The sequence below is a fragment of the Panthera leo genome, chromosome A2, assembly GCF_018350215.1.
Source record: "Panthera leo isolate Ple1 chromosome A2, P.leo_Ple1_pat1.1, whole genome shotgun sequence".
NCBI lineage: Eukaryota > Metazoa > Chordata > Mammalia > Carnivora > Felidae > Panthera > Panthera leo.
Window position 1 is genome coordinate 48,119 of NC_056680.1, and position 25,953 is coordinate 74,071.

Here is a 25,953-nt window from a genome sequence, read left to right on the forward strand (position 1 = left end):
ACTCCAGACCCAGAATGAAGCCAGCCATCCCTGACCTGCCCAGCCTCTCCCACTACCCTCCAGCTCTCACCCTGGACCTCTTCCCCGGGGACCCGGGGCTTTTCTGTGGCCTTGGCCCTCATGGTGGACCAGCCCCCCACAGCCTGACTGCTGCCAGCACAGGGCCCACCAAACGACCCACGGTCCCCAGCACCTCCTCCCAACAGCACAAGGCACCCATGGGCTTCAAATCAAGTTTAATAAATAAAACAGCAAGGGATTCAAGGCAGTTATCACTTCACAGTGTGGTCCTTGGTGGGGTGAGGGAAGGTCGAGGCCAACTCTGCAGACGGGCTCGAGCCAAAACCCTCTCCTGGTGACACCCGGGGGTTGGGGAGCACTGCCCTGGCCCCATGGAGGACCCCACTCCAATTTGTAAACAGAAACATAAATAAAATGAGGAAAGCTGGGAAAGAGAAGGACCGGGCCCCCAAACCATCTTGCTGGGGAGCTTCAACAGAAATATGACCCACGGGGTCAGGGGAACGGACTGGAGCCAGCCCCCTCGGTGCCTTGGTACCAAGGGGGCGGGTGGGGCGGGGGGTCACCTGTCCCCTCGACCCCACCCCCGAGGCTACTCCTGGCTGGAGAGAGGGGGTAGGCAGGTGTGGGGTAAAGTGCGGCTTTTCCTGACGAGGAGAGCAGGGTGGAGATCGAGGGTGGGCGGGGCCGACATCGAGGTATATGGCTCTGTGCCCCAAGGGGTTTGGCACCGAGTAGCAGCTGCCCACGACCCCCGAGCTGGGGCAGCCTGAGGCCCTGCCAGGTGCAGGGAGACAGAGCCAAGCGGAGGGCCGAGGGTGCCCCGGGCGGAGGCTGCTGGTGGGGCAGCATCCCGCCCCATCTCCCACCTCCCCGATGGGGCAGGGACACCTTCCTCTGCTGGCTAGACGGGGCCGGGCCCTCTGCATCCAGCTGCCTGGCGGGTCCTGCGGTGGGGGCAGCGGCCTGGACAGCACAAACAGTGGTGCTGGGCACTGAGAGCGCCAGTCTATGTGTGAGGAGGGCAGGGCAGCGTCCCAGCCACCGCTCACCCCCGTCCTTGACGCGTTCTGAAGCAGAGGCGGCGTGACCCGGGACCCACGAGGAGGGGAGGGGTCGGGAAGACTGGCAGAGGCAGGCCCCGCGGTGGCCCCGCGTCCTGTCCGGGCCACACGTGCCGCCCACGGCCAGAGCTCAACACGTCATCACGTTACAGCTGCAGGGGAGAGACCGAGAGAGGGTGAGGGTCAGTCCAGTCCCACCGAAGGCACGGCCTCGGCGCCGTGGGCTGAAACCGTGGCTCCCGACCTTGCCGCCCCCAGCAGACCGTGTTTTCACTCGTGCTGGCTGACAGGCTCCCCAAGGCAGCACTGTCCTTGGCGCCTGGGGAGGGCTGGTGGCCGGGGCAGGGGTGGGAGGAGCCTGGCACTGGCCCCGTTTGTACCTTTTTGGGTTTTGAACCATATGAGTGTATTACCTAGTCAAAAAAATAAATAAGCCAAATTAAAAGTAGAGAATAAAAGTAAAGAAACCAACAGAGCCTGCTCCACATGGCCATGCCATCCTCGGGCCCTCGGGGCACATCCCTCCCCTCTCCAAAGCTCAGCCTAAGGCTGGGGGACACTCCAGCTGGGCATGGGGACCCGGGGCAGGGGCCGCACTCACTGTGACAGGGGCTCCGAGTGCAGCCCGGGGGCTGGGCACGCTGGGTGGGCGGCCAGGAAGGGATTCACGTCCCCAATGCCGATGAGTCCAAACTCAGTGACCGACAAGGACACCTGTGCTGGGGCCACAGCCTCCTCAGACTCTCCATTCATATCCACGTGGCTAGAGATGAGGGGCAGCTCCTCGGGGAGGGCCCCCGGCAGGGCCAAGTCCACAGCCAATCTCGGGCTGGTGCTGGGCTCCGGAGTGGCTGTGGCCGGGGGGTAGAAGGCTGGTTCGGCCAGGGCTGGGGGCCGCCTGGGCAGGGGCACAGCTGGGGGCGTGTCCAGCTGCTGAAACGGACAAGGCCCTGGCTCCGAGGACGGGAGGCTGTCGGAGCTCTCCCCAGGCTCACCAAGACTGCCGGCCGCGCTGTCTACGCTCAGCGGCTCTGCGGGGGAGAACACAGCTGAGGCCGGGCCCCCAGTGGCACCCCACACCAGCCCTCCTGGGACCCAGAGCCATCCCGGCTCAGGTGCACTCAGTTAAAATCACACTTAGGCCTCCTTCAACCTGTGCAGGGCTCCTGCCCAATCTTTGCGGGGCCCAGCAAAGCCTGTGGACCCCTCTGCAAAAAGGCGTTTTCATGCAAAGACAGAAAATACATACAGACACAAAGGAAACCGGTCGTACTGAAACTGTGTGCCTGGGCAACCTGCCCTGGGAAGTACTGACCCCCATTTTTTAAACCAGATCAGAACGAAACAGGTTCAAAGGAAAACGCCTGGATGCAAAGTACAGCTAAACATGGAATTTGAGAAACCTTTGTGCACAGGTTCATGACGAGCAGTCCCGGGGGGTAGGCAGATGTGGTCCCCCTTTCAGACAAACCATGAAACCTGCCAGATTCAGGAGCGAGGGACGATCTAAAGCCCACAGGACCACAGGCTCCCAGAACCAAGCTCCCCACCGTTATCTCTGTGGCCTCTGTCAGAAACTCAGTCCTGAGCCAGACCCTGTCTTGCTCTCGTGTGGCCCTAAGCCCAGGATGCCAGAGAGGCTTGGACACCCATCTGACCTCCCACATGGCACCTGGGGCCTGCAGAGGGGCCCCCACTTCAGGCCGTGGGGCACAAAGTTCCCCTCCACGTAACAAGTCCCCACGGTCACTCGTGCATGTGGCTGCCCACGTATGGTAACATACTGGGGTAGATGGGCACCGGCTGGCTCCCCGAGCCCAGCCCTGAGAGCTCCTGGGGCCCATGTCAGGGCACCAGTGAGGAGGGGGCTCCCCCAAGAGCAGGGACCCACCCCGTATTCTCACCTGTGTGCATCTGTGCCAGGGGGTCCTGCTCAGAGCCCAGGCTGTCGGCAGTAGGGGGCAGAGGCGGTGAGGAGTGGGGGCGGCCATCAGGGTCACTGCTGTCCAGGTCCTGGTCTACATCCCTGTGGGGGGAGCATACGGTGAGGGGCTGTGGGAGACACAGCCTCAGGTGGGAGGTGTCCGCCTGGGATGCCCACCCCCGGCACGCACGTGGCTCCGGACGGGCCGTATTTCCTCCGGCCCAGCCTCGTCTGCTGGGAGAAGTAGTCGTAGCGCTCGGACTTCTTCCACAGGTAGTAGTACTCCACACATTCGCCCACGGACCGCGTGCGTACCTGCGAGCGAGCCCAGCGGTCACCGTGGCCCCCAGACCCCACTGTCCTCACCTGCCAGCCCCTTCTGCCTCCAGAACAGCAGGGACAGGTCCTGGCCCCTGCCGCTCCTGGACAAAGCAAGACTCTGCCTGCAGCCCCCATCGCCTGCTTCCAACCCGCCCCCAGGGGGCATCCCCTCTCCTGAAGCAGGACGGCGCCCCATCCCACCACCTAACTGGTGTGGAGCCAGAACCCCATTACTCACCCCAGATCCACACATCCAGTGCCCACCTCCCTCGCTCCAGACCACTAGCTCCCAAAGGCAGCGGCATCCACCTTGTCGCCCAGCAGAGAGGGGAGCAAAGGTGCTGGTGCAGACACAGGGACGGAAGCCTGCTTTTCCCACCAAGTGCAAAGGGTCACGAACAGCAGGGGAGAGCTGCCCACGAGTGCAAACCAGACACCACTAAGGCACACGCCACGGGTTCGTGAACCCAGCTCAACAACACAACAGGGAAAAGCGAAAATAACTTTGTGTGTATGGTATCCCGGGAAGGGAAGCACACAAATACGTCTGGCGGGGAGCTGGACCCTCCACTTACAAAACCTCTCGTGGGGAAGAAAAGTCACAGGAATGAAATGTACAACCCAGGGAACATGGTCAACGAAGCGTAACAAGGTTACAGAGCAACAGAAAGTGACTATGTTACTGGCGTGAGTGCTGACTGATGCACAGAACTGTCCAACCCAAAACCAATAGGATATCACGTGCCAACTATACTTGCGTTAGAAACAAATGTTTAAAAACCCTCTCTTGACAACACAGGGCATCTTCCCACTTTGGAGGACCAGCCCACGGCAAGCCCAGGGCTGTGCCTGCAGAGGGTAATGGCACCAGAGTCCACACCACTGTTGGCCAAGATGAGGGACCAGACACTGGTGCCCAGGATGAGTCTGGAAACCAGCAGCGACAGGGGCACAGTAGATGGTCTCATCTTCTCAGTGAGACCCCTTCGCACACCCATCTTGCCAGGGGATGAAGTCCTATGCAATCTCCCTGGGGCCAGATCCAGCAAAAACCGGAAGTGCCCGGAGAAGGAGGCCACAGCCGGAACCAGGGTGGGCAGGCACGTGGCTGACGGCACGCAAAGGAAACAACGGCACTGTGCCGACTGCCGTGCTTATGAGAGCGGCCTGGGCTGTGGTGAAAACGCAGTGAGCAGGGAGCCGCATCAGGCCACAGGGCACAGATGTGACAAGAGAATCAAGCACTGCCTGTCACAGCGCTGGGCATGGTCAGCTGAGCACCATCAGCCCCCTGACTCTCCACAGGCCCCTGGCCCCCAGCAGGCACCTCATTCACTCCAACCTCCCGGGAGAAGACGCCGAGGCCCGAATGCGAGCCTGGCCTCAGCCAGGCCCTTCTCTACTACATACGTCCCCATGAGCAGCGGGAAGGAGCCACACTAGTAGCCCTAGACAGAGGACAGCAGACTGGATGACGGGTGAGGTAGGGGAGCCACGGTGAGACGGAGCCACAGGCATGTGCCCAGGTAGATGTCCCAGGCTGCACACCAGCGGGGCCAAGGCTCTGCCAAGAGGTCAATCTGGGAGTCACGACGCACGAAGCCACGGGCAGATGGCATCACCGAGGGATATGCAGGGACCAGCAGAGACCCAGGCCTGGGGGGGGAGGGCAGGGGAACCTGGCACTCGGCTGTGCCCCTGTTCATGACTGTTTGCCGTGGGTGGGTCCTCTGAGGAAAGCAGAGACCCTCAGACCGCAAGGCAAGCGGCGGAGGGTGGAGTCCAGGCTGGGGGTGGGCACCACACCAACCAACAGGCTCTACTTCAAGGAACAGCAGGGCAGTACCGAGGAATCGCAAGCAGACAAGACTACTAGAGTCCACCTCGAGGCAATGTCTCTCCCCAAACTGGAGCCTTCTCTTGGGGACCGGAAGGTGGCCCAGCAAACGTCAGCAGAGGAACCAGAGCAAGACATCAAGGGACGTGTGGCAAGCCAGAGGCAGGTGACAGGGCTTCAGCCATGGCTCAGAGGGGCCCGCCCTGGGCCTGGTGAGTCTCAAGCTCGCTGGGGGGTGAAGGCGACGTGCCTGGGCTCCCAAGCCGCTCGCAGCCCCAAGGCGTAGCTGGTGGAGCCCCGGCGGGAGCAGGGCAGGCCACACCCTCACCTTGTTGGCCTGGATCAGGTGGAAGTTCTTCCCGTGCACTCGGAAGCCATGCTCAAAGTTCCTGCACTCCTCCTCGCTCCAAGCACAGAACCCATCTGCAAGCAGGAGGGAGGGCACAACGGCATCAGCAGTGCCCAGGACGTGACAAGAGAGAGAGCGGGAAGAGCTGGCGCGCACACTCACCTCGGATCACCTTCACGTTGAATCGCAGCCTCCGCAGAGCCTCCTCTGCGTTGAAATTGCATTTCACCAGCTCATAAAGTGCCTGGGGGGAAGCCACGCTCACTCTTCCAACCTGCCCGCTTCATCCCACCCAACCTACCCCGGAGTAACAGCCAGGGACGTTCACACCGCCACCGGGATGGGGAATGTCAGGGATGTTCACACTGCCAACAGGGTGGGGATATCAGGAGCACTCACACCCCCATCGGGATGGGGATACCGGGAGCACTCACACCACCACTGGGGTGGGGAATGTCAGGGACATTCACACTGCCACCAGGGTGGGGATATCGGGAGCACTCACACCCCCACTGGGGCGGGGATACCGGGAGCGCTCACACCCCCACCGGGGTGGGGAATGTCAGGGACATTCACACCGCCACCGGGGTGTGGAATGTCAGGGACGTTCACACTGCCACCGGGGTGGGGATACCGGGAGCACTCACACCCCCACCGGGGTGGGGAATGTCAGGGACATTCACACCGCCACCGGGGTGGGGAATGTCAGGGACGTTCACACCCCCACCAGGGTGGGGAATGTCAGGGACATTCACACCGCCACCAGGGTGGGGAATGTCAGGGACATTCACACCGCCACCAGGGTGGGGATATCGGGAGCACTCACACCCCCACTGGGGCGGGGATACCGGGAGCGCTCACACCCCCACCGGGGTGGGGAATGTCAGGGACGTTCACACTGCCACCGGGGTGGGGATACCGGGAGCACTCACACCCCCACCGGGGTGGGGAATGTCAGGGACGTTCACACCCCCACCAGGGTGGGGAATGTCAGGGACATTCACACCGCCACCAGGGTGGGGATATCGGGAGCACTCACACCCCCACTGGGGCGGGGATACCGGGAGCACTCACACCCCCACCGGGGTGGGGAATGTCAGGGACGTTCACACCGCCACCGGGGTAGGGATATCGGGGTGTTTATACCATCATTTCCCCCTTGACAAGTTGTTTTTCATTCGCCACCATCACACGACCACACTGGTGCACCTCCCAAACCCCCTCCCGCCCTTGCATGGGCCCTGCCCTCTGACTCAGGGTGCTACAGCGCCACCGCCCTCTGCGCCCCTGTGGCAGCCCCACCTGCTCGCTGTCTTTCACCGTTTCTCCCTCCGGGAGCTGAGACCCAGCCATCTCGTGCCACCTGCGCTTCACTGCCCGGTACAGGAACTCCTCCACCTCCCTCTCAGGGAGGACGTTGGGGTCCCAAAGCAGCTGGTCGTCATTCTCATAGACTGTGGAGAAGGAGAGCCAGGGTCACGTCACAGGCACGCGGCCTGCACCCACCTCCGGAGCTCACGCGCCCCTCTTCCAGCGGCCCCGTCAGAAGCACCTGTCAGGGCAGGCCATCTCAGCTCCTTCCAGGGGACTCCCCTGGTTCTTCCACAACGAAGACCATACACACAGATATCAAAAGATACCATTTCACAACCAACTAGCGTTTACTCCAGAACGCGAGGTTGGTTTAATGTTTGAAAATCTATTAATATAAAGCATTACATGAACAGGATGGAAAAAAAAAACAACCATCTCAAGAGACTCAAAAAAAATACTTGACACAAGTCCAACTCGCTCATGGTAAAAACTGTCAGCTACTAACAGGAGGGAACTTTCTCCTCTACAGATAAAATTATGTTTGTTTATTTATTTATTTTTTCAGAGAGCATGAGCGCAAGTGAGGAAGGGCAGAGAGAGAAGAGGGAGAGAATCCCAAGCAGGCTCCAGGCTCTACACTGTCAGCACAGAGCGCAACACAGGGCTCGGACTCACGAACCACGAGATCACGACCTGAGCTGAAACCAAGAGCCAGACATGTAACCGACTGGGCCCCACAGGCGCCTTAGCCAATACAGAGCACCTACAGAAGCTTAGAGCCAACCGCATGCTAAAGGGGTTACTGGACACTTCCCCCAACTGTGGGAACAAGAGAAAAACGTCCTCTATCACCTCTAGATCCCAGAGGAAAAACCAGTACAACAAAGCAAGGAAGAAAGATAAAAATACAAAGATCACGAAGAAAGCAAGCCATCACAAGTTACGCCACTGAATACCTAAGAAAATACAAAAGAACCTACAAAACGTTAAAGTTGGTAAATGAGTTCAGCAAAGTCACCCCGTACAAGATCAACTAAAACAAACTGCATTTCTACTAACAGAAATCAAGTACAGATGAAACTTCTGAAAACCTCTCGTAAAGCAGCACAAATAGGAGCACAAAGTACGCGCAGGACTGCTGCAAAACCACGGCTGGCCCCGCTGGGGTTCGAGAGGGAACCACACGTGTGGACGGCAAGTGTCAATACCACAAAGATCAATTCTGCACAGATTCATTTCAGGGTCCAGGGCACCTCCGATCACAATCCTGGCAGGCATCTTGAGGCAGCTGACAAGCTGCGCACAACTTGTGTGGACAACACGGCTACGGAGGGTGGAGGCCTGGCGTCGTCTCCCACTTCCTCTGAGCGGCAACAGTAAGACAGCGTGCCGATGGCCAGGGTCCCGCTAGAGAAACCGGCAGGGCAGCGGCGGACCATTCCAGAAGCGGTGCTGGAGCGGCAGCACACCACATGGGTTAAAGCAGTCCTGACCCACACCTGCAACCACACCCTGGCCATGAAGCCCAACCTCGGCTTTCTGTGCAGCAGGGAAACAAAGCAGAACGTCTTGCACAGAAACTTCTCACCCGCACACACACTGTGGGCAGAGTGAAAGCTTGGCCGCTGCCTCCCGGGAGGGACCGTGGCGGCACACGCGGCAGATGACAGACTCGTACCCGGAGCGCAGGAGGGACTGCCACAAATGAGAGAGAGAGAGGCACACCGGTTTGAAAGTGGGGAAAAGCCTTGAGCAGGTGCCTCACAACAGACGCAACGGCCAGTAAACGTGTTCACCCTCAGAGAAACGCCAATTACAGCCACAAAGAGACGCCCCTCCACACCCGCTAGGAGGGCTCCAGTCAACATCACGTTGTCACGTGTGCACGGGGACGTGGAACGTCGCCGGAGGGGCCCCTGACAAGTCTCTCCTGACCAAAACATGAGCCGACAGTGCAGCTCCCAGCCATCTGTCCGGAAGAGAGAGACACACACGTACACGTTCGCGGCCACACGCGCAAGCCGCAGTTATCGACCGACAATAGAAGAGATGGGCCAACGCGGTCCATCCACACAAGGAAACAGGGCACAGCGCAATCGAGGTTCTTCTCGGGTGCAGCACAAAGGGAGATGCCAGCTCCCAGCCCCTCGGGGTCAAGGGCCGGTTTGCAGAAGAGGAAAAGGCCCGAAGGCCAGACGCTACCGAGGCTGCGGTTCCAGACTGGGGTCCACCCGTTCTCAAGACCCTCCAAGGGTGTAGCTAAGGAGTGCGCACTGGTGCCTCTTTCTGGCGGACAGTCTCGGCTTCTCTCACAGACTGACCTCCACCTGACGTCCCTGTGACCCAGCCGACCTGAGCTGTCCTGGCCCCTCCTTTACCCAAACTGCTTATGGTGCAGCAACCACGTGCCACCAAGCCCACATCCCAGCCACCAGCCAGAGCCCTTGACATCTCCCCTGCCTGCCCCGTCTCTCCACCAGTCTCAGCTGCTGAATCATCCTGGGAAAGACCCCTGGCCATGAGTGCCAGCCCCAGGCTCACAGGGGCTTTGGGGCCTGGAAAACAAGACTCAGGCCAATAGCCAGGTGACTTCACATCCCATTTTCTTCACCTACAGCTGGAGGTGTCAACGCCTATCTGGAAACACAACAAGCCTCACCCCAGGTTCTAGGGGGATCGGGGACAGACAGACATCAGGTCCGGGACGGCGAGCATCCTGAGCCTCACCCCATGTTCTAGGGGGAACAGTGCAAGGCACAGAGACCCTAGTCTCTGGAGGACACTTGGGACAAGGTCCAGACACATGAAGGGCCAGGCGGGGAAAGGTGTGAGTGCCCAGAGAGACGAGGACAGTGACCTGGGCAGGCAGGAAAGGGGCAGAAGGGGTGAACCGAGGGCAGCAGAGGGGTACCAGCTGCACAGGGTGGCAGGACCACACAGCACTAAGCTGGAAGGACAGTGAGCAGGGATGGGGCGTCAACTGGCCCACCTCCTCCTGCCCTGGCCTTGGCCCCAAGTGTCCTGCAAGCTCAGGGTGGTGCAGGGGGCACCTGGCCTGAGCCTGGCCCCTCAGATCCCCCCACCAAGAAGGCATGCAGCAGGTTCGTTCCTGACTGGACTGGGGCTCTCCTCTCTTCTCCTCCCTGTAGCCCACACTCACCAGGCCCCACTTACTTTTCTCACCATGGCGGTCCAAGTGCAGGCTGCTGAGGTCAGCTTGGAACTGAGGCCCAACCATGATCTCCTGCAAAGGCAAACGCCCAGGACACTCAGGGATGATGGGAGGTCAGGCCACAAGGTGATGACATGGGCCCCTGGGTGGCTGCCTAGAGCCCAGGGCTCATCTGTGCAATCTGCCCACAGATACCAAGTCCTGTGATCTTGAGCACAAAAGGCAGAGGTGGATGTGTGTGCGTGTGAGTGACTCTGTCTACATCCACTTATCCATCTGTCTGCTATAGCTGTCATGTGGCCGGGGCGGGAGGCTCAAAGACCCAAGGGTTCTGAGGTCCAGTCTGAAGGCCCCAGAAGGACCTCCAGGACAGGACCTTGGGCCACATCACAGGGACAGGACTCCGGGGACAGGACCTCAGGCCACATGATGGGGACAAGAGCAGCAGGTGTGAGTCTCAGTCCCCAACAGCACGGTCAGGCCGCAGCCCAGCTCCCCTCTCAGAAACCACGTGCTCAGCCTTGCCCCCAAGGGGCACAGATCCAGGTTCAAGGCACCGCTGGGTCAGAGCCACTCACCTTCTTACACTTGTTGGCAGGAAGAGGGTCCTCCTCTGTGTCGGACGAGGTGGAGGAGCCAGGCTCTTTGTCTGCGTCAGCCAGGAAGCAGGCTTTGGGGAAAGGGGAACAGCTGAGTCGCGCCCACAGCAGTCTGAGTGGCCTAACTGACTAGTGGGCCCTGGAGGGCCACTGCCTGCACTTCCCCCCGACTCTCCATCCACCTGACCCCACACTTTGCCCTTCCAGAAACGGAGCCTGACCCTGGACAGGCGATGGGTGTGAGATGGGCACAGGGCACAGGACAGGGGAGTCAGGAGGCACCTCACACCGCCAGGCCTCACAGGCAGGCAGAGTCGAGGGGACGGGCTGTCAGCTACAAGAACCCTCACATTCCTTCCTCATGTAAACCAAAGCCATTCGTGTCAGCTCACATGCCAAGGCAAGGAGACAGGAGCCCCTGAGGAGCTCAGACTGAGATCGGGACACATCCAGGTGCAACAGACATCCGTGCACAAGTCCTCGATCCCCAGCATCCTGGGGCCCCTTCCCCTGCATCACCAGAGCTGTGCGTGGCCCGGCCCCAAGGACAGTGCAGGAGCGGGCGGGACACCTACGTCCACTCCGGTTAGGAAACAGATCGGAGGCCTCATGGGAGGTCACGGACGGGGTAAGGTCATCAGCCGAGGACTGTGTCTCTTCCTCTTCTTCCCCTGAAAGCAAATCCTTCGCTATTTGTTCCTTTTAACAAGAAAGCAAAGAACGTTTTTGTGGTTTGTTTCAACAACCTCGAGACGACACTTAATAACAAGTGACCGTGCTAACTCAGCGACTACCAGCAGCAGCCTCACGCTGGAAACGCCCCGAGAGCACCCGTGGGTGGTTCCTTCCGCTCTGAAGATGAAGGGGCCAGGCACAAGGACAGGCCAGCAAGGGGACCACTCCTTACACCCAGGGTCAGCAGAGCCCCTCCCTCCTGACACCTGCCCCAGAGGGCCCGGCCCAAGGGCATTTCTCCACACCAGTCTCCACTCGGCCCCTTCTCTAGCCCCTGCCTGTGGCCACCCGAGCCATGGGTGGGAAGCCACAGCCACTGAACCAGCTCTGACTCTGGGGAGTGGGGCGGGGGAACAGACAGGGCTCTTTAAGCAGTAGGCCTGGCCTGATGCCGCGACAGCACCTCTGTGCGCGCCAGGGCCTTCTCGCCTGTCCTCCCTGAACCCTGCTCCCAGTCCACTCACCTTGTCCAGGGTCATGTCAGGGAGATTGGCTGTGGTGTCACTGCCCTCGCTCTCCCGCTCCGAGATGGGGTCTGACGCTTCATAGCCATAGAGGGCAAGCAGTTCATCAAGAGGCATGTCGCTGCTCTGCAGGGGCCAGGACTGAGTCAGGAGGCTGCTCGGGGTTCTGAGCCACATTGGCCACCACAAGCAGAGCCACCTCGTCACACTCACAGCAGCTAACTCCAGCCAGACCCCAGGCCCAGTCCTTCAACCAGAGACTCCCTTATGACCCCCAATAGATGCAGGGACAAGACACCTGTTCCCAGAGAAGTCAGCTATTTGCCCAAGGTCACCAGCCTTGAAGGGTGGGGCCAGGATTGGCCTCTCCATCCTCACGGTACTGCCCAGGCTTAACTCCAGCAATGCAAGGATGGCCCGATACCTGTAAATCTACCATCACAACTTATGATGTCAATAAATCAGATGGGGAAAAACAAGACCATCTTGATAAACGTGAACGAAACATCTGGGAAAATCCAACATCTGCTTCTGATTGAAAAAACCAAAACAACAACAACAACAACGAAAACTCAAGATGCTAAGTAGAGAGATGTCTGCCTCATCAATGTAACAGAGGTGCCGTGAGCCCTCAAGGAGTTGGTAACGAGCCACCAGAGCAACCCCATCCCATCTGAACAAGAAGGGAGGCTCAAGCCCACCGTAAGACACTACAAGCCAATGCAACAGGACAAGAAACGGGAATGAGACATTTGATGACTGGGAAGGAAGAGACAAAACTACCACTGCCTTCCTCTAGTGCTGGTCACTGTTACTCACACCCACCTCTCTGCTCCTGAAGCCAGTGCTGTCCAGCCACACTGCGCCCTGACCCTGCGGGTCACAGCCAGCCTCCAGCTCCCTGGACCTCCCTCTCATTCTCTCAAGATGCCTGCCTCCCCTGTACCCCAGTTCATGCCCTGCCCTCACCCCGGGGGGCTCCAAGTCCACGTGGAAGAACACCCAACTTGTGCCCAGCCCCCTCCCAACTGACCCCGAGGTCCCCCTTCCACCCTCACGGGACCCCACCAACAGGGACATTCATTACCTCCACCACAGTTTCCAACCGTGCATTTGTTGGGGGATTAACACAGTGGCCCAAAGACCCCCTGGGCTCCCGGGACCCTTTCTTTTTTTTTTTTTTTTTTTAATTTTTTTTTTTCAACGTTTTTTATTTATTTTGGGGACAGAGAGAGACCGAGCATGAACGGGGGAGGGGCAGAGAGAGAGGGAGACACAGAATCGGAAACAGGCTCCAGGCTCCGAGCCATCAGCCCAGAGCCCGACGCGGGGCTCGAACTCACGGACCGCGAGATCGTGACCTGGCTGAAGTCGGACGCTTAACCGACTGCGCCACCCAGGCGCCCCCCGGGACCCTTTCTGGGGGGGTCCCAGAGGCACGGCAACTTTCATGGTAATAGGACATGGCTTCTGGCTCTCGCTGTGCTGGCGCTGGTGCCAAGGGAGCGAGCCAACGGTGGGGCACAGCACCCTCCGGTCGAGGCAGGAGCACAGGGTGTGCGAGCGGTTAGCGTGCGCGCCTCCCACCACCCACTCAGCTGTAAACGTGCCATTCTCGCTCCAGAATATCCTGTACAAAATCACTGATTTCATCAACTCTCCCTCTGAGCAGCCGTGGTTCAATTTGCCTTGTGAGGAGACAGGAAGCACGCGGAGTGGCTGCCACACCCTGCAGTGAGGGTTTGTGCAGAAGCACCAGGGTCACGGCCGTGCCGGACGCACACCGTCCCGAGCTCGCCACTGCACTCGTACCGGACGGAACGGCGGGCAGGTGACAGTGGTCTGGCCCGGCGCAGACGCCTTCGGACACGAAGGACACGTAACGTTTGTTACGTCCAAACAAACAACTATGTGCTACAAGGGTGAAACTCCGGTCCCTGAAGAAAAAATTAGAACTTTGGGAACTCTGGATCTGACAACGTGTGCTTCACAAATTCACGATCCTGTTAGGTAAGGTCATACAGAACGGCAGTGTTTCCACAATTACCTTGGATGTTATATTTTTTCTTAATCAGTTTTTAAAAATTACGTCTGAAGAAAACCTAGATAAGGTATTCAACTAATAAATGGCTGACTTTAGTTTTTGGTTAGATTTGAGAAGTTTTAAATTCACGTTAAACTTTTGTTTTTTTCTTTAATGTTTATTTATTTTTAAGAGAGACAGAGCATGAAAAGGAGAGGGACACACACACACACAGAGAGAGAGAGAGAGAGAGAGAGAGACAGAGAATATCCAAAGCAGGCTCTAGCTGTGAGTGCAGAGCCCCAATGTGGGGATCAAGCCCAGGAATCTTGAGATCATGACCTGAGCCAAAGTCAACAGTCAGATGTTTAACCGACTGAGCCCCTCAGGTACCCATGTTTTCTTTTTTGTTTTGTTTTTAACTTTTTTATGTTTGTTTATTTTTCAGAAAGAGACAGAGTGTGAGCAGAGGAGGGACAGAGACAGAGGGAGACACAGAATCCGAAGCAGGCTCCAGGCTCCGAGCTGTCAGCCCAGAGCCCGACGTGGGGCTTGAACTCATGAACCGTGAGATCATGACCTGAGCCGAAGTCGGACGCTCAACCGACTGAGCCACCCAGGCAACCTCCGTGTTTTCTTTTCTGAAGAGAAGACTTGCCTTTGGTCTTAAGACCAAATTGGTACCGAGCGATACATAGCACCAAACTGCATAAAGTGCCCGCGATTATTGCTTTTAAAAAAAAAAAATTCCCACTACTTGAAAGATGTTTGATGAGATCAGTGTAGATACTGAACAAACCAAATGTTCGTGTCTCGTCAAGATGCACATGCCAGAGCCCCAACTCTCAATGTGACTGCACGTGGAGATGAGCCTTTACACAAGGAATTACAGGGAAATGAGTCGTGAGGATGGGGCCCTGATCCAAGGGGGTCAGGTCCTCAAGAGAACGGGCCCCAGACAGCCCGCCCTCGCTCCGACACGAGCACAAGGACACAGCGAGAAGGCAATGAACCGGAAGTCAGGATGAGGGCCCTCAGCAGAAACCACCATGCCTGAGCCTGGCTGCGGACTTCTGGCCTCCACGATTATGACAGAAATAAATCTCTTGTGCGGAAGCCCCCGGGTGTCTCGGATCCTGCGGTGCACAGGCTGCAAACACCTCACGATGAGGAGGATAAAGAGCCACCACAAGGTCACCACCAACAGGTCCTGACACAACCAACCACAGAAGGTCACAGGGCATGTGGCAGAAGCCCCTCTGCAATCCCCTTTACAGAACCACCACTGACTGACTCTGGGGGCAGCATCCAGGAATATCCACCACGATCTGGGAAGGCGCTCTCCTCTTCCAAGAACAGACGTGTATGAAGCCAGGTTTACACTCCAACCAAGAGAACAGATCACTGTTCATCAACATCTGCCTTCAAGACAGTAGCTGGGCTCTCGGATCCGCTTCTGCATTTACAAAAACACAAAGCGGTTCCACTCTTCTCCCCAACTTGCTTTAGTTGGGGAAAAGCTGTTTTTTCATTTTCACAAAAATATGCTATTTCTATTAACAATGGATTTACTGCATAACCCGCACAAAACTCCTTGAGATCCTCCAACATTTGAAGGCCACAGAGGGGGTTCTGAGGGCAAAAAGTCTGACGACAGTGGGTTTTGTGCCTAGAACCCTAAAGCCCCAGAGGCACCACCGGGTCTGGCCCGGCCCCCACCATCTCAGCTCCTAGCACAGTGCCTGGCGCTTTGCAAACAGACGTGCACACAGCACTTGTCCCTGTGAAATCTGAGCTTCGAGACTAATTCAGCAAATGAAGAAACCGTGACCTTGCCCGGGGGCTCCCCCTACATAGGGGCACAGGGGACGAGCTCAGCCAAGCACCTGGGAGATGAAGTCCTTCTCCAACTCTCCCTCCGGCTTCCCTGGGTCTCCTGCAGCCTGGTCGCACTCCTGCCGAATGCCGTAGTTCTGTGACAGGATCTCAACAAGGTTGAACTGATGGTCTGCAGAGCCCATGGACACCACTGTGGAGGAGACACCCGCCTGCGTGAGCTCCCCACTCCTCACCCCACGCACACCAGCCATCGTGCAAGGCTGAGGACAGTGGCCCACTGTCACCTGGGACAAAGCCCACAGCCTGCAGGTATGTGCACGTGTGGGTACATGCATACACGTGCAGAAGGCTGTGTGTGTGTGTGTGTGTGTGTGTGTGTGTGTGCACACGTGCGTGCATGTTCAGACGCGTGTGCACACCAGTGGCCAGCATGGTCAGTCTACCACGTGGGAACTCCCAACAGAACGACCCCTGAGAGAAGAACACACCTGGCTAACTGGACACACGAATTCTGGACATTTGGGGGGATGTGTTCTCCTGGACGCTTGCTTGGTCCCCCAACCGCAGACACCGGTGAGGGTGTGGGCAAGAGCCCACACACTGGGAAGAAATGAGCACCAGGCGAGCGAGGGCAGGAAAAGCGGAAGGCCTGGCGGGGCCCTCAACTCCGGAAACGCACAGGTGACTGCGCACCCACGAGGGCCTGCGGGGCCAGCACAGTGCGGGCAGGACGCCCGCAGGACACACACAGCAGGCCCGTCCGAGGCCAGTCCTTTCTGCTGCCTCGGCAGAGCAACACCACTGCCACCCGCACAGGCCAATGTGTGGTGCATGTCACCGGATTTCTGGTTTTCCCAGAAGAAGCAGGATGTGATCATTGCTCTCTCTCTCCCCATTCTGGTCTTCAGTAAGTCAAATTTAAAGAAAACAAACACAAAAGGAAATGGCTAGAGCTCAATCCCCCCAGGCCAGGGAGCGGTGAAGGCTGAGGCTGGACGGGAAGGGGGCCAACAGCCAGCCTGGGAGGGGTGCACAGCACCTAGGAGCTCACCCACAGCAGCGCCTCCAGTTTTCCTGCGGCCAGTGGCTCCAGCCCGAGGCCTTGGCTAAGGTGCCTGACAGGCCAGCGGGACATGCCAGGAGTAAGGCACTCTGGCCCTCTCCTGGGCAGCCCTGCCCGCACCAGAAAATGGGGAGAGCCCTGGCCACTCTGCCTATATACCTGTCCCTGGACCCTGGGAGCCAGCACACTGTGTCTGGCTCTGCCAGGCTGGGTGGGACTCTGTCTGTCACAACCACAAAGGCCCTGGTGGCCCTGGGCAAGAGGAAGGAAGGGGCAAGGAATGTACCTGCTGTTGTCTGCAAGCTGGGCTCCCCGGGGCACAGGCTGTGAGTGAGGCAGGAGGCCACGCGAGGGCTCTGCCTCTCCAGTGAGGAGGCCTGCGGAGAAAGAGAAGCAAGGTTAGCCCGGTGGGCCCAGGACCCGCTGGGGCACATCTCTGCATCCCGCCTGGGAGCAGGTTCAGGTCAGAGCCCAACTCCCCAGGTGGCCTCAGAAGTGGCCTCATATGGGAGGAATCTCATCTGGCTTCTGTGCAGAAACTGACAGAGTCCAAAAATCACATGAGGAGGGGCAGACAGCAAGGGAGACACAGAATCTGAAGCAGGCTCCGGGCTCTGAACTGACAGCACAGAGCCCAACGCAGGGCTCAAACCCACGAACCATGAGATCATGACCTGAGCCAGAGTCGGACACTGAACCGACTGAGCCACCCAGGTGCCCCAAGACATAAAACTATGAAACTATAGAAGTCTTAGAGAAAAACACAGGAATACATCTTTTGTTACCCTGGACACAGGCCGTGGCTTCTTAGATAAGGCACCAAGAGTTAAAATACATGAACCAGATTTCATCTAAAGAAAAACTTTTCTGTTTGGAAGGCCGTCACTGAAGAAGGCAATCCACAGAACAGGGAGAGGCCTTCGAACCATGCAGCTGAGAAAGGACCTGTGTCGAGAACACACAAGGAACTCTTGCAACTTGTTAATGAAAAGATAACCCAATTTAAACATGGGCAAAGCATCTGAACAGACATTTCTCCAAAGAGATACACAGATGGCCAATGAGCACATGAAGAAATGCTCATCAGAAGAAAGCAAATTAAAGGCGGAAATGCAAAACGGAGCCAGCACTTTGGGGAGCAGCTGGCGTAGGAGTTCCACTGCTTGCTAGACACCTAGGGGTCAGAGTGTGTCACCCCAACGTGTGCCACTCTGGCGTGAGGGCTACTCTGGGACAAAGACACTGAGCAAGAACAGACACAGGACGACCTCTGTAAATCACTGTGCGGGTGCCTCCCCTCCCGAACCAGGAAGGGAGCAGGTTAGCACTGAAGATGACCGGGCACCCAGCTCACTGAACACACACACCTTACTAACTAGCCTGACCTTCTACTAGTTCCCTGCACATCCACCTTCCCACGACTTGTTGCCTGGACAGACTCAAAGTCCTCCTGTGTCGTAACAGTCTATACAAGTTTATCGTTCTTTTGTGCAGACGCTCTCAGAAGTCCAAGCCCTAGCCACCCCCTTGGGTTACTCATCTGACTTCTCCAGCACATGTGCTACTGGGTTAATAAACTGTGTATGTTTCTCCTCTGTTCATCTGTCTCTTGACAGTCTAAGTCCCCACCTGAAAACCTAAGAGGGGAAGGGAAAGAGTTAAGCCCTGCTTCCCCTAAGACACCCAAGGGAGAAGAAACCACACATCTACACTAACACTTGCACATGAGCATTTGTGGCGAAACCATTCACAAGAGCCAAAGATGGAAAGAACACGAATGTCCATCCGCTGATGAACAGACAAACCAAAGCTGAACAATGGAACGTCCCTTGGCCCCGAGCAGGAGCGAGGCGCCCACACCTGCCACCCCGCGGACGGACCCTGAACACACGACGCTCAGGGAGGGAACCAGACACGAGAGGCCACACAGGGTGTGAGTCCACGTGTGTGAACGTCCAAAATAGGCCCATCCACGGATGGGAAGGGGGCTCGTGGGGGCCGGAGGTGAGGAAAGATCAGGGGTGATGGCTGATAGAGACAGGGTTTGCTTCAGGGGAGATGGAATGTTCTAGAATTGACTGCTGATGGTCATACAACTCTGAATGTACTTAAAACCACTGAATTGTACACATTAAAATGAGCGAACTGTATACGAATTATACCTCCTTAAAGCCATCTGTACGTGCGCGCACACACACACACACGACTGGAGTATTTAATAAAACTTTTAGAGCGTAGAACAACAGTTTAGTAAGAATTTCCTCAGAGTCCTCAAGGAAACCTCAAGAGGTTGTGTAACCCTCCTGCTAAGAGAAACAAAGGGACTGAAGCTCAGAGAGATCGAGCCACACACCCTAGCTCACACAGCACATAAGGAGAGCGACTACAAACTCCGACCGAGGCCCTTCAAAAACCTGGCAGCATAAATGAAGGAACAGCACAGCCAGGAGAGAGAGCTGGTGGGCAAAGCCAAGCCACAGGCACCAGAGCACAGCAGGCAGGGGCTCACAAGGACCGTGGTGCGGAAATGAGGGGCACAGGGCCTGGTGGGCGTGGGGCCCCAGCTTCTCCAGGAGGAAGTGTAGCATGGTACACGGCCTCTGCCGGGAGCACTGGGAGGTTCTGGGCTGGAGTAGGGAGTCTGTTAGGAAGCCCGGTCGGGGCAGCAGAGGCAGCACAGAGGGGAAAGGAGCCAGTGGGGTGGAGCTGAGACGCGGCAGCGGGGGCTGGAAGCAGGCAGGGGGCACAGAGCACCGTGGCCTGCGTGGCCTGCCACAGATGGCTTCACCTTCAGCCCGCACCCTAAGTGTCCTCTGAAATCACATGGACCCTCTCTAGGACCCTCCGCAGTGATGAGTTTCCAGCCTCCCTGGGCTCCCTCTCCCAGTGCAACTAGGCTGGCTTTCTGTCTCTCGCTACCAAGAGCTCTGATGGGCAGGCCGAGAGAGGCCAGCGTGTGGACGGCTCCTTTTCCAGACAGAACGCTGCTCCCAGTCCAGACTTGAGGTGCAGGGTCTGAGAAGGATGTGGCCCTTATGTGACTTGTCCTCTGACAGAGGAGCTCAGGCAAAGGAGCAAAGACAAGTGTCTGGAAGGCTCCTTCCCACCCACTCCCCCCCCCCGGGGAGGGGGCAGGACTCTGAGCACCCTGCTCCCCACAGGGGACTCAGTGGCCTCAGATCCCCAAGTTCATTTCCAGAGGACTCCAAGTTCCTCAAAACTCACCAAGAAACACTGACTTTGTGGATTCTCTTCCCTCCCCACGTCCCAACATCTGACCTCTCAGTGCAAGCCCTGGGGTTCCCAGGGGTTCTACTTCCTCTGTTCAGAACACTCTGGATGTCTCCATCAGAGTCAAAGCCCTCCACTCTGCCAAAATGGAAGAAGAAACAGGATGGGGAGTGGGTGGAGGACATTCTGGGTAAAAAACAAGGAAAGGAGGGAGGAAGAAAAGGAATTCTAAAGACTTGATCACAGAGGAGTGGGCGACCCCAGCCTCGGGAAGGACAGGCATGGTCACCAGTCCTGACTCAGGGGACCCTGACTGCTTAGATGTGGAGGCCAGGGCAGCTCTTCTCCCGGGACAGCGTATGACTCCTCCCACAACTTCCAAGCAGAACCCACAACGATGCCGTGGCAGATTCCACTCTGCAAAATAGCTGCACCCACACATCCTGTCCCACAAGCTCTTCTGTGACACTGACACGCCACCCCCTCCAGAAGTGGGATTCTGTGCCCCTTCCCTGGGGATCTGGATGGGCCTGGGACTTCAGGCAGGGTGGGGGACGGGGGCACACTCCATGTGACTTCCAAGGCTAGGTCTTAAAATGCAAGTCAGGTTCCATCTGGTACCTTCTGGCAAAGCCATTCAGCTGCCATGCTGTGAGGAAGCCCAAGCTACACAAAGGTCGTATGTCCGTGTCCCAGACAACAGCCAACACCAACCACACGTGAGCAAGGAAGCTTGCCTCCATGGGGGTCGGCTCCAGCCCCGGCCACCAACCACTGCAACCGCCAAGAGCAACCCTGAGTGAAAACCGCCTGGCTGAGCCCAGCCAGCCCTCAGCACCACAAAAGACAGCAATGAAACAACTGTAATTTTAAATTGAATTTCAGGGGTGCCTGGGTGGCTCAGGTGGTTAAGCATCTGGCTTCGGCTCAGGGCACAATCTCGTGGTCTGTGGGCTCGAGCCCTGCGTTGGGCTCTGTGCTGACAGCTCGGAGCCTGCAGCTGCTTCGGATTCTGGGTCTCCCTCTCTCTCTCTGCTCCTCACCCACTCACGCTCTGTCTCTCTCAAAAATAAATAAAAGATTTAAAAACTTTTTTTCAATAAACCAATAAACAACTGACTTTCAAAGTGATTCCTTACACGGTGACAGCTACCCAGAACACCTTCCACCCACAGCCAGTTGCACTGCCTGGTTCCCCACTGACTGCTGGGGCGCCACCCTCCTCCAGCTGACCAACGCTTACTGAACACGTGCTCTGGGCCAGGTGCACCACAGTCCATCAACAAACAGGTTCTGCCCGTCTCCTCCCACACACGTCACCAGTCTAGCTGGGGACACGGACAGCCAACGAGTGGGAGTGGACATCCACAGGACTGAGGGGGCACAATGGGGTTCTGGGACAACACCAGGGCAGCGGAGTCTCCCCAAGGGCATTACGCTGCAGGAGGGAATGGAAGGAGTGGGGGCGGGGGAGGTGGTCTGTGAGGGTCACATCACTGGGGTGAGATCACAGGGAGGAGATGCACTTTACCCTAAGGACAAAGGAAAGCCGTGGAGGGTTTTAAGCACAAGACAAAGTGTACTTGGGTCTTTCAAAGACCGATATCCAGGAGGAAGACAGTGTGAAACGCTCCCATCTTTTCTCCTGGTGCTGACAACTACTCCAGCAACTACAGCAATCAGGCGGCTAACACCGATCAAGCACGTACCAGTAGCTTACAAACTGCCATCTGTACCGGTTAGACACAGCCGACTGCCAGCAGCTTCCCCGTGCAAGCCACGGAGCTGAGATCTTGGGAGAGCTCTCGGCTGGAGGGTCTCATTTCAGAGGTGAGGAAACCAAGGCTCTGAAACATTCAGTCACCTGCCCAAGGTCACACAGAACTAAGAGGTTCCAGCGCTGCAACAGGTCCCCTGGGCAGAGACTGGCTGTGGCTCACTGCTTCTGACATCTGCACACTTCTTGGCCCTTTACTGACCAGGCTCTCTCTGACCAGACTCTAAGGCCCTTCATTTAGGACAGGCACCATCAGGTTTGTGCTTGCGGCCAGACGCTCGGGCCTTGCACCGAGCCAGGCACGTGGGGGATCTCACACAAAGACCTTCTCCTAGAAACCAACTCAAATTCACTCAAATGCACCACTGCACACTGTCAACATGTGGGACGGGGACACCCTGGGCAGCTGGCTGCTGTGAGGGTCTAGGGCCTTTGCACCAGGCAAGGCAGAGTCAACAGCCAAACCCAACAGCTCCCAGGGGAGGCCAGCTGGGGAGTCTGCCCTGTCCATCCACAGCACACCTGCCAGGCCGAGAGTGCTGACCCAATGCGGGGCTGACCCAGCCCCTGAGCCGGGAGCACACACAGACACAAAGACACTACCGCCACACCCCGCTAGGCCACTGAGACACCTAGCTTTTCTGCCTTTGACTCCCAAGGCCAGCTTCCCTAAATGCAAAGCAAGGAGAACTAAGAAACCTTCAGGTCCAGCCACCCCACACAACCGGCTGGTGAGGCCCCGCCTTGCACCCAGACACCCACACCACCTCTAGCGCAAACCAGGGCCTGTTGCTGCCCCTCAGAAGGTCACTGGTGGGAGAAAATGGCCATGTCCGCCCTGCACAACACCTACCCACGTCGTGCCAGGACAGAGAACTCACCTTGGCCCCACAGCCATGCCGAGTATCCCACGACCCTGCTGCGCCTCACTGGGTGGACCCCTTCTCCTCTCTGGGTCTCGGGGAAGGGGGGGGGGGCGGGGCTACCCATTTGATGAGGGTTGCGTGCTGAGTCTGACAACCGGCTGCATCCCCAGACTAAAGCGTCGCGCACTGAGAGTCACATTACTGAGCCCTGGCAGCTGCAGTCTCCTTTAATCCTCAGTAGGGCCCCAAGAGCAGAGCAGTGCACCCAGTCTTATCCAACATTCCAAAGTTTAAAAAAGGCCCAAAAGTGAAAGTTTCCCGTCCCTGGTTTGACAGGACTTGAAACTACTTGCTGACTGTGTTTTCCCAAACGATCCGAGGCGTTATCAGATCAGCCCTCACAGCTCCACACCCCACAAACCCTCAAATCGGAAAACCTCTGCATCGGAAAACACATCTGGCCCCAAGGACTTCGGGGAAGGGTTCGTGGGCCTGCTTCACGGCCCGAGACAGGAGGCTCCGAGAAGTAACTTGAAGCAGCCGGGCCAGGCTGGTCTGCCCGCCGGGGAGGCGGGGGGGAGCCCCGACGCCCTAGGCCCTCCCAGCGCACCCCGGTGCCGGCGCTACGCAGGGCGGGCCCTATGTCGGAGTTCGAGTCCCGTTCGGGACCTGGTGGGAGCGAATGCGCGGTGCCCAGCACGGAGGGGTGGGGGGAGGGGCTCACGAGCGGGCTGCGGTGCCGGGTCTCACCCGGGGTTCCGACGGGAGAGCGCGGCGCGCCACGACCGCGCGCCCGGAGAGCGCACTCCGCAAAGTTGGCCAGCGCCGGGAGGGCAGGGCTGCGCGCCGCCGGGAGCCCCCGGGGGTCCAGGGCCTAGGAACGAGGAACCGGGGAGGGGGGGGTGGGGAGCGGGGTGGGGGTCGAGTGCCGGGGAATCCCGGCCGGAGAGCGGGGCGCGTGCCCCCACCCCGCGTCTGCCCTCTCCCCGCAGGCCCGCCCCTCCCCTCCCCACTCCGCGCCCCCGCCCCCTGCCCGCACATGCGCACTGCACCCCGCGATGTGGCAGCCGACCGGGGGGGGGGGGGGGGGGGGGGGCGAACAGAGCCGGGGGCGGCCGCCGACGGAGCTCCGCGCCCCTCGGGCCCCGACGGGCGCGGCGCCCCGAGCCCAGCCTCCGCGCCCCGGGGCAGGGGTCTCCGCGCCCGGGGCCCCCGCACGGCCGGGCCCAGGGGCGGGGGGTGCGGGCGCGCGGGGGCGGGGGGCCGGCTCCCCCGGCCCGCTCACTCACCTCCGCCATGGCCGTGTGTGCGCGGGAGGCGGCGGCCGCGCCGGGATCCCCGGATGCGGGGCCGCGCGCTCATTGGCTGCGGCGCCCGGGAAGGCTGGGGCACCGGGCGGGGCCGGGGCGGGGCCGGGGGCGGGGCGCGGGCGGGGCGCGGGCGGGCGCGTAGTAGGTGCGCGGAGCTGGCTGTGCGGGGTGCGCGGAGCGGGCGCGCGGACGGGGATGCGCGGGGCCGCCGCCGGACCCCGGCCTGGGCCGCGCCTGGGCGGCGGGCTGTGGTCGAGGGAGGCTGATCCCTGAGAGCCACACCTGCGCAGGGAGCCCTGTCCCATTTCCTCCTTCCGATCCCAGGGCCGAGTACTGTCCGCGCCCCGAGGTAGGGATGAGGAAACGGGCCGCCCGTGCGCCGGTGTTGGACCCAGGATGGAAGGCTGGGCAGCGTGGCTCTGGGACTTTCTGCACTTTGGGCCCGGGGATGACACGAGGGGATGGCACCTCGTGTGCCGCAGAGTCGACTGGGGCTTGCGAAAATGTGCCTGAAGACGAGCTTTGAGAAGGCGGCTCCCTGTGCTGGGAGCCGGTCCTGGCGGGGTGGGCAAGAGGGGAGGATCCCAACGCAGGGCCATTTGGCTCCGAAGTCGTAGTTGTTGTGTTTAGTTTACTGATTAAATGTCTGTGGACCTAATGCACTTCCCGAACCTTTGCTAGGCACGGGGGCAGAGTTTGAACGTGACAGCCCCAACATTTTAAATTTCGGACTGACGAGGGCTCTGAGTCCACGAGGGCAGAAGGTGTACCAAGAGTGTTGTAATCAAAAGCAAGAGAGGACGGAGGCAGGCCAGTGGCAAGGCCCTCAGCCTGCAGAGACGTCAGCTGCTGACTAGGATGGAGGGGTGGGGACAGAGGTGGACAGCTTGGAAAAGTAGACCCCACAAGACCCCCTGATGCAGTGAAGGTGGCGAGAATGTGACGATGGCTCCCAGATTTCTGGCTGGCACAAATGAGCGGGTGGTGGTTCCAAGACTGAGGAGGTGGGGAATTCAAAAGCCTAGTTCCTTTCCCAGCCATCAGCCAGTGGGGTACTGAGAAGTTGGGATCCACCAGGCATGATGCTTGATAAAAAGCATTATCCCCAGCGCTCTGAGAGTCTACCAGCCAGGAGACAGAAGAACCACTTTTGAAAGGTGTACCCTGGGGCACCTCAGTTAGTTGGGTATCTGACTTTAGCTCAGGTCGTGACCTCACCATTGGTGAGTTTGAGCCCCGCATCGGGCTTTCTACTGTCAGCACAGAGCCCTCTTCGGATCCTCTGTCCCCCCCCCCCCCGCCCCGCCCCTACCCCACTCTCTCTTGCTCTCTCAAAAATAAATAAAAACGTTAAAAAAAAAAGTCTACCCTGCCCTTCACAGTTATATGAGTCAGTGGGCTCCCTACTCCTTGTGTTAGATACACCTCATTCAGATTGGAGGTTCAGGTGCTTGTGTCTGAGAGTCCTCACTGATACCTAGAGCAGTTGATCATCCATTCATTCATCCATTTATTCATTCAGTTAATCGATGAACTAAGCACATGGCCCCTACAGCCTCAACTAGGTGCTGGGCTTGCAGGGATCCAGTGAGGCAGGGAGACGGCCAATAGATACAACGAGAGGGGGCTGTCTGTGTTTATAACATGTGCAGAAACCAAGGCAAAGGGTTTGAGTCAGGCTGAGAAACCAGAGAAGACTTCTTAGAAACGGCTTGGACAAGAATCATCAGAGAGATGCGAAGGGGCAGCAGGGGATCCAGATGAAGGGAAGAAAGTTTTTAAGGTCTGAAAGCCTCTCTCCACAGGCTGATTATTACAGTTACAGTGTAGAAATGAGGCAACATTGGCCGGCTGATAAAAAATTAACATGGTAGTGAGGGGCAGATGAACACCATGTACCTTCCAATGTGATGCCCTTAGAAGGACACTACATCACTTAATCTGGCCAGGAATGCGTATCCTGCATATATTTGAGAAAACTGCAGACAAACCCTGAATGAGGAACATGCTGTTAAACAAACAGAGAAGGACTGTATTCTTCAGA

The 25,953-nt window shown here is 58.2% G+C and overlaps 1 protein-coding gene across 6 annotated transcripts; it reads right to left on the reverse strand.

The window, feature by feature from the left end:
• Positions 1–219: 219 nt before the first annotated feature.
• On the reverse strand, positions 220–23,967 carry MIER2 (MIER family member 2). Of its 6 annotated transcripts, XM_042927697.1 has the most exons (15): positions 23,889–23,967; positions 17,012–17,102; positions 15,710–15,852; positions 11,801–11,926; positions 11,177–11,300; positions 10,581–10,672; positions 10,005–10,074; positions 6,819–6,970; positions 5,679–5,760; positions 5,496–5,590; positions 3,200–3,324; positions 2,990–3,111; positions 1,687–2,116; positions 1,466–1,498; positions 220–1,237 (listed from the first exon to the last, which is right to left on the reverse strand). In XM_042927697.1, the coding sequence occupies exons 1-14, from the start codon at positions 23,895–23,897 to the stop codon at positions 1,495–1,497; spliced, it is 1,665 nt and encodes a 554-aa protein (XP_042783631.1). In that variant the 5' UTR covers positions 23,898–23,967; the 3' UTR covers positions 220–1,237; positions 1,466–1,494. The 6 variants fall into 6 exon arrangements, 5 of the variants coding, with proteins under 5 accessions (XP_042783631.1, XP_042783628.1, XP_042783630.1 ...); XR_006199603.1 differs by having other exon boundaries at positions 1,330–2,116; XM_042927694.1 differs by lacking the exon at positions 1,466–1,498.
• Positions 23,968–25,953: the final 1,986 nt, after the last annotated feature.

Bases quoted from the DNA above. Each gene is read 5' to 3' on its own strand.
- MIER2 (XM_042927694.1), bottom strand. The intron at 5,591-5,678 runs GTGAGTGTGCGC...TCCTGCTTGCAG, and splicing joins CAACGTGAAGGTGATCCGAG to ATGGGTTCTGTGCTTGGAGC. The intron at 1,238-1,686 runs GTGAGTGCGGCC...TCTCCCCTGCAG, and splicing joins CACTCGGAGCCCCTGTCACA to CTGTAACGTGATGACGTGTT.